The sequence below is a fragment of the Oryzias latipes genome, chromosome 16, assembly GCF_053564925.1.
Source record: "Oryzias latipes strain Hd-rR chromosome 16, Olatipes_Hd-rR_3.1".
Taxonomy (NCBI): Eukaryota; Metazoa; Chordata; class Actinopteri; order Beloniformes; family Adrianichthyidae; genus Oryzias; species Oryzias latipes.
The window spans coordinates 32,782,267-32,799,477 of NC_136252.1; the positions used below are offsets into that span (position 1 = coordinate 32,782,267).

The 17,211-nt window shown below is 40.7% G+C and overlaps 1 protein-coding gene across 2 annotated transcripts in view; it reads left to right on the forward strand.

The window, feature by feature from the left end:
- Positions 1-14,827, forward strand: part of sv2a (synaptic vesicle glycoprotein 2A) — a 35,443-nt gene extending 20,616 nt beyond the window's left edge. For both annotated transcript variants that reach the window (XM_078932613.1, XM_023964183.2), the window contains 8 exons: positions 35-124; positions 1,007-1,114; positions 1,340-1,428; positions 3,659-3,823; positions 3,910-4,043; positions 8,709-8,915; positions 9,046-9,205; positions 11,285-14,827. In XM_078932613.1, the coding sequence (XP_078788739.1) occupies positions 35-124; positions 1,007-1,114; positions 1,340-1,428; positions 3,659-3,823; positions 3,910-4,043; positions 8,709-8,915; positions 9,046-9,205; positions 11,285-11,468 (1,137 nt within the window). In that variant the 3' untranslated portion in view covers positions 11,469-14,827. The remainder of the gene's footprint in view (positions 1-34; positions 125-1,006; positions 1,115-1,339; positions 1,429-3,658; positions 3,824-3,909; positions 4,044-8,708; positions 8,916-9,045; positions 9,206-11,284) is intronic.
- Positions 14,828-17,211: the final 2,384 nt, after the last annotated feature.

The window sequence follows — 17,211 nt, forward strand, 5'->3', positions numbered from 1 at the left end:
CTCTGGGTTTTTTTCCTTTTCTCGTCCTCTTCAGAATGGGAAGCATGATGAGGCATGGATGATTCTGAAGCAGGTCCATGACACCAACATGAGAGCTAAAGGATGCCCAGAAAGGGTCTTCTCTGTAAGTCAGAACATTTTCGTTGAAAAGCAAATTATATGGATCTTCTTTGTCTAAAATAAGGAAAAAAAATATCAGAGTTGATACCATAAAAGTGCAAAAAGCAAATTCAGACTGTCAGAAAACGAAAATAAAATCAGCTGCTCTTCGCAGTAAAATGATGAAAGATTTTTTACTCTGAACAGTTTTCTCTGAATTTCGACCATAAGTGATCCATTTGCAACTATGCTTAAAGAGTTTCTAAAGTGTTTGGAAACGTCTGCAGCAGTTCACAGTTGTGGGTGGAAGAACCTGCCCCTTACGTTACCGGAGGTTTTAATCTGTCTGCATACATTTTCTCTCAAAAATCACATAAAATCTTCATTTTAAACCCATTAGAGACTGTTTTCAGTTGAGTTTGTGTGATTCAAAAAAGATTTTATCTCCCTGGGCTCTGACAGCTCACACAATTGGATTTGAAACGAAGACAACAAATGCAAATCAGCCTCAAGCTCCATCTGTAATCACAATGAATTTAGATGTTTTTGAAGCAAAAGCATTTTTTCTTTTTTGGCTTTCAGACATAGAATCAGTTGAAAGTGCTTTACGGAGATGCAACAGCTTTGCAGGACAGTTAATTAAAATGAAATGTGCAGAATAAAAGACAGTACATATAAAGATGAGTAAATGTAAAGAATGAGTTCACAGATACAAATATAAATGTACAAATCTAGCTGCTAAAATGACCGAGAAAATGTTCCTAAAGATGAAGACACGGCTCATGGCTGCCATGGAAACACCACATCTGTGCAAATCAACATTTTGACTTTAAACTAAAAACTTTGAAAATGAAACCAGTCCTTCAGTAGGAAATGAGCGCTGAGCTTTCTGCTTCTGCCCTTTCAGGTGACCACCATCAAAACCGTGAAGCCCATGGATGAGCTGGTGAACATGGGCGATGGCGCCGCCTGGCACGCCAAGTGGAGGATAAAGCTCACCACTCTGTTCCACCAGGTAACCAGCTTTGCTTGATTCAGGTACTTCTCTGCAGCTCTCTGTCTTTGCGTCCCGGTGGATGGAGTCTTTTTGTTATGTTTGCCTGCTGCTGTGTTTACTTCTCTCTTGGAGGAAAGTGTTTTTCCTCTTTCAGCTGAAGAACAAAGCCACAGAAGTCTGTTTGCTTTTGATCCCACTGTGTTTTCTTCCTGCCGTGCCTCCGGGTTTTCTGTGTTTTCCTAGGTGTGGAATAATTTCCTGACCATTTTCAACCCGGAATATCGCCGCACCACCTACATGATGATGGCCGTTTGGTTCTCCATGTCCTTCAGGTAGGAGAACGCAGCAATGGTCCAGACATTTTTACACAAAACAAGCAGGCAGATGTAGAACTACATACTCACCTGATGCCCAGTATTATCAATCCGCCATATATCAATTGAGATTACTTTTAATATTGCTTTTTAATTTGAATTAATATATATATATATTTATAAATATATATATATATGCATATGTACATCAAGCTCAAGGCCCCAACTGACAGTGTGCTCAGTGAATGTCTCAGACAATGGAGAGCAGAGGACACAGTGCTGGAGGACAGATCCTCATGGGAGGACAAACCCCTGCATGGGATGTACCACCGGACCATAACTGAAGTGAGAAAGGGCTGACCTACAGGACGGCACTGAAGCACTCATCCTGGCAGCTCAGGAACAAGCCCTGAGCACCAGAGCCATAGAGGCTCAGATCTACCACACCAGACAAGACTCAAGGTGTAGATCTACCACACCAGACAAGACCCAAGGTGTAGACTGTGCAAAGAGGCGCCTGAAACAATCCAGCACATGACTGCAGGGTGTAAGATGCTGGCAGGTAAAGCATACATGGAGAGCCACAATCAAGTGGCTGGAATAATATACAGGAACATGTGTGCAGAATATGGACTGGAAACCCCAAGGTCAAAATGAGAAACACCTCCGAAGGTGGTAGAGAATGAGAGGGCAAAGATCCTGTGGGACTTCCAGATCCAGACTGATAGGATGGTACTGAAGAACCAACCAGACATTGTAGTGGTGGATAAAGAACAGAGGAAAGCCGTTGTGGTGGATGTGGCAGTGCCAAGCGATGGGAACATCAGGAAGAAGGAACATGAGAAACTGGAGAAATACCAGGGACTCAGAGAAGAACTGGAGAAAGCCTGGAAAGTGAAGGTGACAGTGGTGCCTGTGGTAATTGGAGCACTCGGGGCAGTAACCCCCAAGCTGGAGGAGTGGCTACAACAGATACCTGGAAAGCCCTCAGACCTCTCAGTCCAGAAAAGCGCAGTGCTAGGAACAGCTAAGATACTGCAGGACCCTCAAGCTCCCAGGCCTCTGGTAGAGGACCCGAGCTTGGAGGAGAAACCACCCGCGGAGGGGGAGAGGGTTTTTGTAAATTTATTTTATATTATATATATATATATATATATATATATATATATATATATATATATATATATATATATATATATATATATATATATATGACATACAGTATATATATATATATATATATATATATATATATATATATATGACATACAGTATATATATATATATATATGACATACAGTATATATATATATATATATCAGAAAACACAAAAAAGTATTTGAGAAAATGCCTCAATAAAGGTTTTTTAACGCCCCCCTCCAAACATTCTTTGGTCTATTTTCACATCATTCCCAGTGGTTAATTATAATTATGCTGCTTTTAGGCAAAATTAAAACCCTATGTCATTTTCTAGGACATATTTTCTGCAGAGCAACGGACGTTTATGAGAAATTTACCTTTGAGTTGAAATAGAGTAGAACACTTTAAACTGTTTATTTTTTCTGCGGTTATATTTTGCGTTGAGGTGATGGTCATGGCTTATCCATTGACTGAATATGAGAACTGGACTGAGCGACTCCTCCCACTTGCATTCCAAACAGGAAGTGGCTCCAAGAAGCCTTCTTTAGTGAGATAAACTGCTGTTACTCAGTCATTCTGTTTGTCAGAATAACCATTCTTGCTCTGATACCTGTTTTGTTTTTACATGTTCTGTAATTCCTCTTTTTTTTTTTCAAGATTTAAGTTACAAACTGACCAATCAGATGCCAACGATCAAAACGTCAGACAGACTTTGTCTGACCCACTTTCAAGTGTTATTGGTGTGGCCTTCCAACAAGCACACTCCTGATTGGTGAAAGTGGTTGCTATAGATACCTTGACCTAGACCAACTTTGACCATTCACTGATTACTGACGACGTCTGTCCAACAACGCTGCGACTGAATTGACTTCATTTGATTGGAGATAATGTCACACTCACTCAATGGGCTTAACTTCTGAAAAAAATGTTTATGAATAATAAGACTACGAATGAAGTTTTCTTTTTTTCTGTAAACTGATATTGCATAAACTGGAGTGAACTAGTAAAATTGTTTTCTTCTTTAAACACTCTCTGCTTTGCTGCTGTTGGATTTCTTAAGCCACCCTCTGTTATTCATGTCAGGACTGACTCATTGTCCCTCTTTCAGCTACTACGGTCTGACGGTGTGGTTCCCTGACATGATCAAGTACCTGCAGAAGCAAGAGTACGCCTCCCGCACCAAGGTCTTTGTGAAGGAGAAAGTCGAACACATGACCTTCAACTTCACCCTGGAGAACCAGGTCCACCGTCAGGGGCAGTACTTCAACGACAAGTGAGTGGGAGCGGCTTCTGCGAGGAACTCGTGAGCGAGACGGCTTTGAGCGGACAGAGACACGGTTCTCGTTTGTCTGCCTGCAGGTTCATGAACCTGAAGATGAGGTCCATGGTGTTTGAGGATTCGCTGTTCGAGGAGTGTTACTTCGAGGATATCACCTCCAGCAACACCTTCTTCAAGAACTGCACGTTCATCGCCACCCTTTTCTACAACACTGGTGTGTAAAACACACACAACAACACACTGTTAGCTTGAAATAAAAGGTGGCAAATGAAAGACTTGCATCAGGTAAAGAGACAAAATCAGAACAACTTGGCTGCATTTGTTTAAGATTAAGTAAAATAAAATTAAATGGAGACATTTTAGCTTTATGTGTATAATTTTTACTCCTTTTATATTTGTTATATTATATATATTATATAAATATAACATATTATATATGTTATATTTTATATATATTGTTTTGCTTCTATATTTGTTTCAGCATTTGTCAGAGTAAATGACTCCTTTTGTCTGCATCTTCATTCTTCGGTTTTCAGGCAGCTTATTCAAGCCGCTGCCTCACATAGATCACCATCATCTCCCCAACAACATGCACTCACTTTTACACGTCTTTTCTGATTTAGTTGGGCGGAACCATCCCGAGTCTAAGCATATGTAGATGTTGGGTTACTCTGACAAAAGGATTCTCTGGGTTCTCTTCTATATAACAGCTGGACTTTAGGGTTGCAACTTTTAGAACTAAAATAACCATTTGGGCCCTTTGAGGAGACCACCATCAAAACAGTGAAGCCCATGGATGAGCTGGGGAACATGGACTGACTAAAACCCAGCAAGAGACGCTAAATCCCAGGAAAATACTAGGATTTTGAGGCCATTCATTTAGATCTTTTTTCATTCATCTTCTAACTGTTTTTCCCCCCAGGATCACGGGGTTGGACAGGTTGCCGGCACACCTATGGACAAGTCAGAGTAACCAATTAAGCTATAAAGTATGTTCACAAGGAGAACATGCAAACTCCACACAGAAAGGTCCCCCATTGGTGTTCCGGTTCAGGTCCCCCAGCCGGGACTTGAACCGGTGGCCTTCTTGCTGCGAGGCAAAAGCGCTAACCACTGTGCTTTGTAATATTCACAGTAATCTACTCATAACTATTTTAAATGTTTCTATTCGCGGTATAACCACTTTATTTGTGGTAATTTTGACAGCAGAACATAGAAGCTACTTTCAAAACAAAATACACTCTTTGTTAAATGCCGCCGCTGATTTACTTGAATTAAAAATGCGAAAATAGCCAAACATGGCGCATTTTATCGTTATGACTTTGGCGCACCTTTATCTGTTTTCTTCTTTTACAAAATAAACGTGACAACATTGATGCACTATCCATTTTTTAAATAAATATATGTATGCATTTATTTATTTTAAGGCTAAATTTCCCAATGAGTAGCAACTGCTCTGACACTACATTAGACATTTGAAACTCTTTTTACTCAGTTAACCCTTGTGCTTTCCTAGGCACTTTAACATTGGGAGTTGGGTCATCTAGACCCACTAGACAGTGCGCTGAACCTTTTTTCTTCAATGATTTGTGATCATCACTGGTGTCCATGGATTACATGAAATCTATATAACATTTGAGTGTGTGTGTGGACAGGCCCCGCTCCTTTGAGATTTGTATTACATCTGAACCTTACCGTAATGATAAACACCAAGAAGCTTGTTGCTTTATGCCGCTTCATGGTTTTACCCCCCCCCCCCCCCCCTCCTTTGATCACCCTCCTATCCCCCCCTCTTTAACATCCCTCTCTCTTCTCCCCTCCTCTCCTTTTCTGTCAGGTCCAACACAAAAGTTTTTCAAAAGCGATCAGAATGAATAAAGTTTGGCCTCGATTCCAAAAGGGGTTTATTCAGACATACCTCTGGTTTGTCAGAAGATTCATGACCCTTGTTGTAAAAGTAAAATATGTCCAACACAAGAGGCCTTAAGCTCTCATCTGTCTGCCCAGCTGTTGGACAGGACAAGTTAAAAAAAAAAAAAAAAGAAACCACGATGGGATGTCACTGATTGGACGTTTGGTCAGCTTTTCAACCAGAAGTTATTTGGCCAAGCCCACTGCAAAAGTTTAGTTATTGATCAATTGACTCGTTACCACAGTTCAGACAAACATCCTTCTGCTTTCCCTCTTCTTCAAAACTCAAACGTCATCATCCCATCAGGGATGTCCTACATTTTCAAGTTACTCATTGATGTCATTTTTTCACATTTCATTTTGATTTCTATAAATTGTTTTCCAACATGTTTTTTTTTTTCTGTTTCTGGAATTTCGTTAAGATTTCTAAAATGTAATAATGTTGTTTTGCTTTTTTAATTGTCACTGTGATCTTTAATATGTTTTTGCATGGAGTGATTTGTTGATGTGATTTGTACTTTAGGGGCCACCGTAGAACTGAATTGTCAAAAGTGGTGCCTGTGTATTTTAAAACTTCACTTCTTTAGGACGGTCCTGTGGTCAAATGACTTCCATCCTTCTTCTGGATAATTAGGTTTTATAGAAATCTGGTCCTTACTTGGTTAAATATTTTAGATTAAAGTGTTTTTTTTGTTTTTTTTTTAGATTTATGAGGCAGACTGTGTAGCGTTCTTTACCATCAGGTATCAGCTCCTGCAGGATTTCCTTCTTAGCAGAACAATTAGAAGCAGATTATTTGGGCTTTTGGTTCAGCTCTCAGAGCCGTCGGCAGAGAACAGGTCCGGTTTTTTACACTGCAGCAGTAAGATGGAAGTGAAACACAGGGTGGCTTGAATAAAGTCTGCTTGTTTTTGAACATGTCACATTGACAGATTATGCTGCCGGTGCTCTGAAAAACACTCGCGCCCCCGCCTCAAACACCCGACTAGAGAAATATTGGCACTCCTACTGCAAAAGCTGCAGGTTCTGTGTGTACACAAATAAACTCTCCTCTTTCTGCAGTGGAGTGTCTCTGGCCTTCAAACACAGACGCTGCTGGTTGACACTGATGGCCTTCAGCTACTACAATATCAGTTACTTTATGAATGGATAATAAAATATCGTAAAAGATATGAGTTCTCCAGCAGAGGAAAATACATGAATTACTCCAATTTTTAGGCAAGGCAAGGCAAGTTTATTTGTATAGCACAATTCGTACACAAAGTAATTCAAGGTGCTTCACAAAACAGAAAAATGCATTAAAATCATAATACATCAGAAATAATCAACGTAAAATTTACTTTAAAAAAAAAGAAAAAATTTGAAAATTTATTTAAAAATAAAGGAAGGAAAGGAAAGAAAAGTGCAGATAGGACCTTTCAGTCATATACACGGCTAAACAGAAATGTTTTAAGTCTAGATTTGAACATGAACACAGAAGAGGCCTGTCTTACGCCTTCAGGGAGGCTGTTCCAGATTTTAGCTGCAGAATATTGAAACGCTGATTCCCCTTGTTTAGTTCTGACTCTGGGAATCAACAGGAGGCCGGCCCCTGAGGTCCTCAGAGTACGAGATGGTTTATGTGGCACTAACATGTCAGAGATGTACTTTGGTGCTCGGCCATGGAGAGACTTGGACACAAGCAGAGCTGCTTTGAAGTCTATTCTTTGAGGTACAGGGAGCCAGTGCAGAGACCTGAGCACAGGAGTAATGTGATCATACTTCCTGGTTCTGGTCAGGACACGAGCAGCAGCATTCTGGATGTACTGAAGCTGTTTTACAGCTTGTTTTTGAGAGGCCGGTGAGGAGGCCGTTACAGTAGTCTAACCTGCAGGAGACAAATGCATGAATAAGTATCTCCAGGTCTGGCTTTGACACTATGTTTTTGATTTTGGCAATGTTTTTCAGGTGGTAAAATGCCGCTGATGTTACTGACTTGATATGGCTGTTAAAGTTCAGGTCAGAGTCCATGATTACCCCTAGATTTCTGACTTGATTTGAGGGTTTAAGAGACAGAGAGTGAAGGTAGCCGCTGACACTTTCTCTTTGTTTCTGTGGGCCAAAAATAATAACTTCAGTCTTGTCTGAGTTTAGCTGGAGAAAGTTGTTCTGCATCCATGCACTGATCTGTTGGAGGCAGTGGCTGAGTGAATCCACCGGCCCATATTCACCTGTTGTCAGTGACACATAGATCTGAGTATCATCTGCATAGTTGTGATAAGATATGTTATTACTGCGTATTAACTGCCCTAGTGGCAGCATGTAGAGGTTGAACAGAAGGGGTCCCAGGATCGATCCCTAGGGCACACCACAAGTCTCTCACAAATTACTCCAGTTTTATTGCCTGTAAGAAAAAATAGATATATGTGACAAAGAGAAGATCCATAGAACTTGAAACATGAATTCCCTGCAGATAAAATACATGATATTGGAAAACTGGAAGCCTTTTTTCTTTTTGAAAATATCTGCAGCATTTTATCTTTGTGAAGTGAATATAAGTTTAATACAACAAACTCATCGTATTCTTGTGAGTTTCTTGTCTGACACGGATTGCTCCTCTCCATCAGGAGGTTAAGCAGGTCGTCCAATGATCGAAGGGGTCGGCGGTTCGATACCCGCTCCCCCAGTTGTGTCCCTGGGCAAGACGCTTCTCCTTCGCTGCCTCCAGTGTGGCTCCACTGGTGTGTGAATGTGCATGATTGTCCCGGTGATGGTCAGAGGGGCCGTCGGCGTGAACCGACAGCCACGCCTCTGTCATCCCCAAGCATGAATGAGGAGTGAATGAATAATGGACTCACTTTAAGCGCTTTGAGCGTCTGGAAAGCGCAGATAAATCTTATTATTTGTATCCTCTTGACGGCAGTTTACTCATCATTGCATTCTCCTTTTCTCCTCTGATCCCTTCCCCCCTCCCCGATGACCCCTCCAGATCTTTTTAAGTACAGGTTGATCAACAGTAGACTGATCAACAGCACCTTCCTGCACAACAAAGAGGGCTGCCTGCTCAGCGACGTCAGTGATGAAAACAACGCCTACATGGTTTACTTTGTCAGTTTCCTGGGCACCTTGGCGGTGTTGCCGGGTAACATCGTGTCTGCGCTGCTCATGGACAAGATTGGACGCTTGAGGATGTTAGGTAGGACGCAGCCTCTTTGGGATGGGGAGAAATATTTAGCTTTCAGTCAGTTTTACGTTTTTGTGTGTTCAAAATCATTGTCTCAGGGTGACAACATGGTGGTTTTTTTCGTCACCCTGTTTGTCTGCAGCCGGCTCCAGCGTCATCTCTTGCATCAGCTGTTTCTTCCTGTCTTTTGGCAACAGCGAGTCCGCCATGATCGCTCTACTCTGCCTGTTCGGTGGCATCAGCATCGCCTCCTGGAACGCTCTGGACGTGCTCACCGTAGAGCTCTACCCGTCTGACAAGAGGTGGGTAAATCAGGCCGTGAGCCCACACTCCCTTAAACTTGCTGATTCACGTGTAAAATGATGTCACCGGGGCGGCCCAAGTGTGATTGGCTGCTTGAGGCGATGGATGACATTGTGGGCTGAAATCATTGCTGCAGCTTTTCCTTCTATAATTCAATTCTGCAAAGCCTGTTTTTTTTTTACATTTCCTTTTCACTTTGGAATCGATAACTGAAGATAAAAACGTCTGAAGTTTCATGAAAAACCTCAAAGCAGCTAAATGTGCCCTTTTTGCAGCATCCTATTTTGATTTGGGGAGAAATGCTGCCACCTGGTGGTTATTTTTGAGGTCTATATTTTCCATAAAAATGATGGTTGAAAGAAAACATTGTCGAAAAAAATTAATCTCCTAATTAAAGATAAAAAACGGTCCTCCAATTCAAAACAGAAAATTATTTATCTGCCTTTTGAAGGTGGTTGCTATGGTAACGGGTCTAATAGAAACCAATGGAATTTGCTGATCATTTAGTTTTGCTTGATCAAACACCTGTTATGTCTGATAGACAAAAGATCCCACAGGATTACAACCAATGTAATAATAATAATGGATTGGATTTCTCTGCGCTTTTCAAGACACCCAAAGCGCTTACATTGTGTCCATTATTCATTCACTCCTCATTCATACTAAGTGATGGTAAGCTACGGTTGTAGCCACAGCTGCCCTGGGGCAGACTGACAGAGGCGTGGCTGCCATTTCGCGCCTACGGCCCCTCTGACCATCACCGGGATCATTCATGTGCATTCACACACCAGTGGTGGCCACACTGGAGGCAAGGAGGGTGAAGTGTCTTGCCCAAGGACACAACGACATTTTGGCTGGTGGGAGCGGGGATCGAACCGCCAACCCTTCAATCATTGGACGACCCGCTCAACCACCTGAGCCACTGTCGCCCCCATGTAGAGGTGATTATGTTCCAGGTAACTGTGTGGTTGATGGATTTGATAATCCAGTCACAACAGGCACAGTTCAGTTCTACATGTGCCTGTCCCAAGTCTGGGAAAATGCAGAGGGTTATTTCAGGAAAGGAAAATGAAAGCCAAATGAATCATGATCAGAACTTTTATACCAGATGGGTAAATAATACACCGGTGCGGTTGAGCTACAGTAGGCCTCCCTAATTTTGGTCCTACAGATCCACAGACCTGCCAGTTTTCCGGATCTCTGCACTTCTTGGTGCAAGTTACCTGGGTCAGATGTGTTCAGTCTATATGAATGAGTAGACACCTGACTCAGGAAATCAGCGTAAAGCAGGCAGGATGGAAGATTCTGATCCAGGTTCAGGTAGCCCTGACCTATAGGAGAATTTGACTACTGGGGCCAGAATGAGCAAAGGTATGTTTGGAGAAGAAAGTTTAATGAAAAGACCCTCTGTCCAACTGTTAAGCACGGGGGTGGATCAGTCATGGTAGGGGTATTGCAGCCCGCAGCGCAGAAAACATTTCACGAGTAGAAAGATGAATGGATTCAACCAAGTTTCAGCAAATTTTGGACTCTAACTTGATGCCATCTGTAAAAAAAATAAAAATAAGCTGAAGTTGAACAGCAGATGGCTTTTACAAGTAGAGAATGATCCTAAACGCACCTCAAAATCCATGCTGGTGCAAATTAAGAGACAGAAACTCAAAGGTTTTGCCGTGGCCTTGCCAATCGCCTTCCCTCAACATCATTTAGGATCTCTGGACAGACCTGAAAAGAGCAGACATCCAAAAAGTGTCTCAAAGAACTGGAAAACCTTTGAAAGAAGAATGGGTGACGATACCTCAAACAAAAAGTAAAGGACTTTCGGCTGGCTACCAAAAGTGTGGCAGCACAAGGTACTAACTCTGCAGGATGCCCAAAGTTTAGCACATGCCATTATTCTGTTATTTAGAAAGTATGTAAATGATGGAAATAAAGCCTAATTTTTTGGGATGTACTACGAGATTGTCTCATCTGTAATCTGCTGCCTTTTGGAAACTTTCAATCAACTCTGTAGTTCCTTTGATGCTGCTGACAGGGATTTACAGAACTGACTTTTCCTTCTGGTCTTTCTTCTGCAGAACCACAGCCTTCGGCTTCCTCAACGCTCTCTGCAAACTGGCGGCCGTTCTGGGCATCAGCATCTTCACCTCGTTTGTTGGCATCACCAAAGCCGTGCCCATCCTGTTCGCCTCGGGGGCGCTGGCAGTGGGCAGTTTTCTGGCCCTCAAACTACCAGAGACGCGGGGTCAGGTGCTGCAATAGTGTGACACCAACAGCTTTGCAGGGGTGGGGGAGGGTGGGGCAGAAGAGCTTTTGCCACACTGAATGAAAAATCCTGGCCTCTAAAATCCCCAAAGTCTGCAGAAACACACTCAATATTAAGGTAAATTTCAACCCAAATCTGGTGAATTCCAGATTCTTGACATCATTGCCAGCAGTAGATGTTGTCCTTCTCATTGTAACGATGAGGGGTGGGGGTCAGTGCAGTGGAGGCTCTTGATAGAGAGCCATGCAAAAAGACTCATCCAAATGACCACTAGCCATGTTTGCAGAGTTCTCTGTACTCCACCTCCATTTCTGAGCAACTTTCACCCGTCTTTGAGACCTTCACCACGTCTGCCATCTTTAGACTCAAAAATGCAACAATTTCTGCCTCGATTTGAAGCATTTTTGACTTTGTGAGGTTAAAACCTGGACTCTCCCATCGTCATTCTTTCTCCTGACGTCTTGTGTTGGTGTTTTCAGATTAACTGCCATTTTCTAGACTATAGAAACTTCCAGGTTTGCTTCGGTGTGTTGTCGTATGCATCTGAGAAGCAGTGAGACGAAGCTCAACAAGCTGTTGTCCGGGTGTGCGTTTGTGTGTGTGTGTGTGTCCATGTAAAGCACAAAGCCGTGAACAATTGGATGGAAGTGTTTTTATCGTCACAGCCGCTCATCATTCTAGCCACACCGTGTGTTCCTGTTGTGTGAAATGCCTTTTTTCGTATCCTCAAAGACTCTGCAGTGGGCGTGTGTGTCTTTTGTATGTTTGTGAGGGTGTTATGCATGTGTCCTGTACATACCCTGAAAACTGGAAGCATAAAAATCATTTGAGGCTTGTATATTCCATTGCCACACACTAGACTTTTAATGAAAGTTCTGCTGTTTTTTGCCTCCATTAAGGAAGAACACAGAACCGACAAAGACAAACGAGTGAAGCGAAAATGCATCAATTTAGCTGTTTTTATTTTGTCTGTGCGTGGAAAAGTTGTGTGAAATACCCTGAAAAACTAGTGTGAACTGAATGTTTAGTGTCCGAGCTTCTTAGTGCAATATGAAGACTTTCATTTTTTTAAGAGATTAAATATAAGAGAGCAAACTGGATATTTTTTCCCATTCCAATGTGGCATCTGTCTATCTATATAGCCTGAAATAGACTCATAACCCTGGATAAAACCCCTTTATTACCGGTATATACGTATAAGTACAAATATAATGGTGGAACACAGACTTTCAATACAGCAGATGAAACATTTCCGTATGAAAAACCATCACTACAGGGTTACCTGTGTCAAATACGCAACCAAAAAAGCAGAAAAGTCAAACATAGTCCTGCTTGTTGGCCACATTCTATAGCCAAGCTGCATTTCTGAAACTTCCACACTTTTGTGTCGCATTTAAATTCCTTTAACCAAATTGTTTCATTTTTACCATACGTGAACCTCAAATTCCATAAAACGTTGACCTGAAATAGCTTTATGTTCCATGTTTGATGACTTTCTCATACCTAAAACAAATCAAAACCACATAGGATTCAAGCCTGTCCCAAGGTGAACACATCCACTTGACCTTTGATATTATAGGGCGTGGCATGCAAAACCGTCAGTTGCTAAGGAAAACCAGAAAAATATTTTCACGTTGACGCGCAAATTCCCCTCGCATGTTCATCATCCCCAGACATTAGAAAAAAATGTCTATGGTTGCTATGGACCTGGTACCTTCTGGAAGCTGTTATTGCTGATCAGCGACATCCCATCTGCTTTAGATATTGTTCAGGGTTATTCTATAGGCTTGAGGAGGAGGATAGGAGCATATAATGGAGGGTATTTTATTTTTTTGTTCACCACCAATTTTCACTCTCAAAAATAAAAGTATCCGCTGAGGGCTGATGGTGATATGTTCCTCACAGGTAATAACTAGCACAGGGTCAGAGTCACAGCCACATTCCTTCAGTCAGGAAATGATTCGATTTCTTTGAGAAAAGAAAGCCTTTTCGTCCAAACTGCCATTTTTGTAGGATAGCAGCCATATTTAGATTCCAGTTGGCACGATAAACATTGCACTAACTGCACATCCTAGAACATGCACAGCTGTGGAAGACCTCGAAGAGGCGCCAAACAAAAAAGCACAGCACCCACAACTGTTATGAGATGCCCTTTTCTTTGTGCCCTTTTTGTTTGTGTGCCATGAGACCCACCACTCTTCACTGGTTGCCAAATATTTTATAAGTCCTGATTTAACTCGTGGCTCCATTAACTCTATTATAGGTATAAATATCTGTAAATAAAATAGCTATAATATATCTAATAAGCTTCCATTTACAGGATATTTTCATCATAAATGTCAGTTTTTGCCTAAATCTTTGGGAAAACATTGAATTTCTCAACATAACCCTTGTGCTATCCTATGGGTCCAGATGACCCGATCCTTGCAGTGACGTGTTCTCCCTACCATGACAAAGGTGGATAAAGGTGGAATGATTTCATGTAATCAATGGACACCAGTGAAGATTACAAATCATTGAAGAAAAAAGGTTCAGAGCACTGTCTAGTGGGTCTAGATGACCCCACTTCCAACGTTAACGTGCCTAGGATAGCACAAGGGTTACCGGTAGTTATAACCAGAAATCCTTATGGCTGCAGACGCCATTAAGTCTCTAATCATCAGATCCCCCCCCTAAAAGCACACAATGAAGACACACTGGATTCATAAATATGAAGAATTGTACATGTTAGTTGGTGTATATTGTCCATCATTCCCCTATTAAAAAAAAGACAGTTTGGATTCAGAATGATCTCTTTAAATGCATATCTGCTTATGTTACAGGGTTTCTTGCAAGAAAAGCAATAAGTGTCGTCATATTTGTCTTTTTTGAGAACGCTGGCGGCTGGAGCTCGTTTTGTTCCGTTGTCAGTTCACCATGACTCCACAGCCAACATTTGCGTGCAACTCTGATGACACCCTGATCCTGAAATGAAACTGCATCGACGTCAAAAGAAAAAATAAAAAAAATAAAAAAATAACAACTTTGTCACTGTACTGTGCCGTAGAAACTCTAGTTGATTGTTTGTAAGTATAGAAACCGTGGAATCATATTCAAAAAAAGCTACAACTAGATGTGTAAATGAACAATGCTGTATGTTGTCTTTGATTTTTGTTTGTTTTGTAAATGAGAATAAACTTTAGGCAAAAAAAAGACCTTAATGTTAACAAAAAGGGTTATGAATCATAGTTAGCCTCAATGTGAACACACGGGTTCTGTTCAAAGCTGTGTAGGATGTTTCTTTTGACGGGGTTCTGTGACCCTTTGGAATCTCAATGCATCAACGAACCATGAAAAATAAAAAGTGGAACAGAAAGTCTCTTTTTTTTCTCGCTTTCATTCAAGAAAACATTATTTTAACGTCACATTCAGGCATGGCCGGCCCTCCCTATACGCGAAACACGCAGCCGCGTAGGGCCCCCGCCACCACCAGGGCCCCGAAGTGGCGAAAAAAATTAAAAAGAGCCAAATCTGGCAACCCATTTCATAGCGCGTCCGTACCAAAGTGCCCTCTGAATGTTGTGCAAAAGAAAGTTGGCTGCACTTTAATGATCGCCCCCAATGAGTTATGTCACTAGAGGAGACAAGCCCATTTTAGAAGCCTGGCCGACGGTGGCGGAGCGCGACGCCATCTTGGTGAGGTCGACGACGCCCACATGACAATGATTTCTATTGCTTTTAGAGGTGTCTAAGTAGCTTTTATATACTATATATATTTTTGCATTTATATATAAATATATATATATGTAAATATATTATATATATATATATATAGATACATCATTTGTTGTTGTTAAAGAAGAGAAACAGTCAGCCTTAAAAGCTCAAACTTTAATGAAAATGCATTGTTGCAGGACTTCTTACAAATAAAAAAATTATTACAAAGAATTAAAAAAAAATAATTTGTAAACATTTAGGAGTTTTTAGACCTCTTTGACATGTAATTTTAAATATTTAGAAAAACCCAACAATAAGTCTATTAATAATAATAATAATAATAATAATAATAATAAATATTCAAAAGAAGTCCAAAAGTGAACAATAGATTTACCCTAAAAAAAACAACAACAACAAAGAAACACAATAGATTTATACTGATTCATGTTAGTGATCAATTTGTGTAACACAGATGTTATGGTGTCTGGTTTCAAGCAAACAGTCTGGCCTCTTATCTAAATGTGTTCCCACAAATGTCCTGAACATATCCAGACTGTATTACTAGTTGGTACCACAGTGATCCATCTGGGTTAGCACTTTGGATAGTTAAGATCCACTTTTAAGTCCACTTTCCTTAAGTCTGAATCCATTGGAAACGTGCAAGAAAAGTTCAGTCTCTGAGTCAGAAATGTATAAATCTATATTACTATAATAGCCTATTATGCTGTATACAAGTTTAGCAAAATAAAATGTACATTTATGTCAACAGCAAATTATACGTACATCATGCAGCCAGTTGATAACAGCAAAAAAAAAGTGTTCACATGCATGCACTGCAGTAGTAACTTGACCTCACCAAGATGGCGGTGCTCCCGTCCCATGAGGAACCACGTGATGTCTCCTCTAGTGATATAACTCATTGATCGCCCCCTTCCTGAACCACACCTGAACCAATCTGGCAACCCAAATGATGACGTTACGCCACTCTTAGCAACGATTGGTCAACATCATTTCATCTGAGCCTGGCACAGTGTACATTTACGAGCGCATTTTGTTTCAATAAAGTCTGGGAAAAGGAAAAAAAACGAGCGCATTTTGTCACATTGATCAACGCGACAACAAGAGAACTTTATGCCAAAGAGACTTTATCCATCAGGAGCTGAAAAAAGACGAAGAATTGAAACATCAGTCACAAGGGAAGTTTGGAAGATGTTGGGGCCGCATTCTTCTCCTGCCTTTCTTTGCAGCTGCGCGATTTACGCAAAACAGTGTCTGCATAACCCCTTTTTTCATAAACAGCAGCTGTGGAGAATGAAGTCCCAAATTGTTCATATTTAAATAAACAAATATGACTTCATGCAAATATACAATCAAAAAATCAACCTCTCATAAATATATAAAAAGATCAAGAAATTGTGAAAAACCTGCACACAGATTTTAAATGAGCCAGTAAACTATTATTAGTATTCTTATTTTATTAGCTTTATCATTGATTATTGTATAATAATTATGCTTGTTTTTTAGCTGCAGAAGAAACTGCTGTCACCACATCTTCTGTTGAAAGGAAAAACGTTGATGCTGCTGCTGGTAAGTTTGGTCCAGCTGAACGGCCAACCACACTCTCTGATCCAGTAAGAATGGATTTGGGGCAAAGAGGTCCTTTTCAGACGGATAAAGACTCTGGCTTTCCAAAATCCCCATCATTGAGCTGTTGTGTTCTTTATTTTGGATTGTTTTATCGTTATTTGATTTTCTATTAAGTTGGTGTTTTTAATAAGTTGGAGTTTTGTGAATGTCATTTGTTGAGTGCCTAATGTTACATTAAAAAAATATATATCTATATACATTTTTCATTCACATTTTTTTCTTTTCACTTTTACATTTTTTTGGCACCACTAAATGTGCATCCAACATGCAAGCAATAAACTGTATTCAGTTCTTCAGCAGCAACAATAATACATTCACAAAATGTAGTAATAGAGAGATCTCATTTATATCACAATAACAGTTGCATTTTGTTGGTGCTGCTGATCAGTTAGAGGG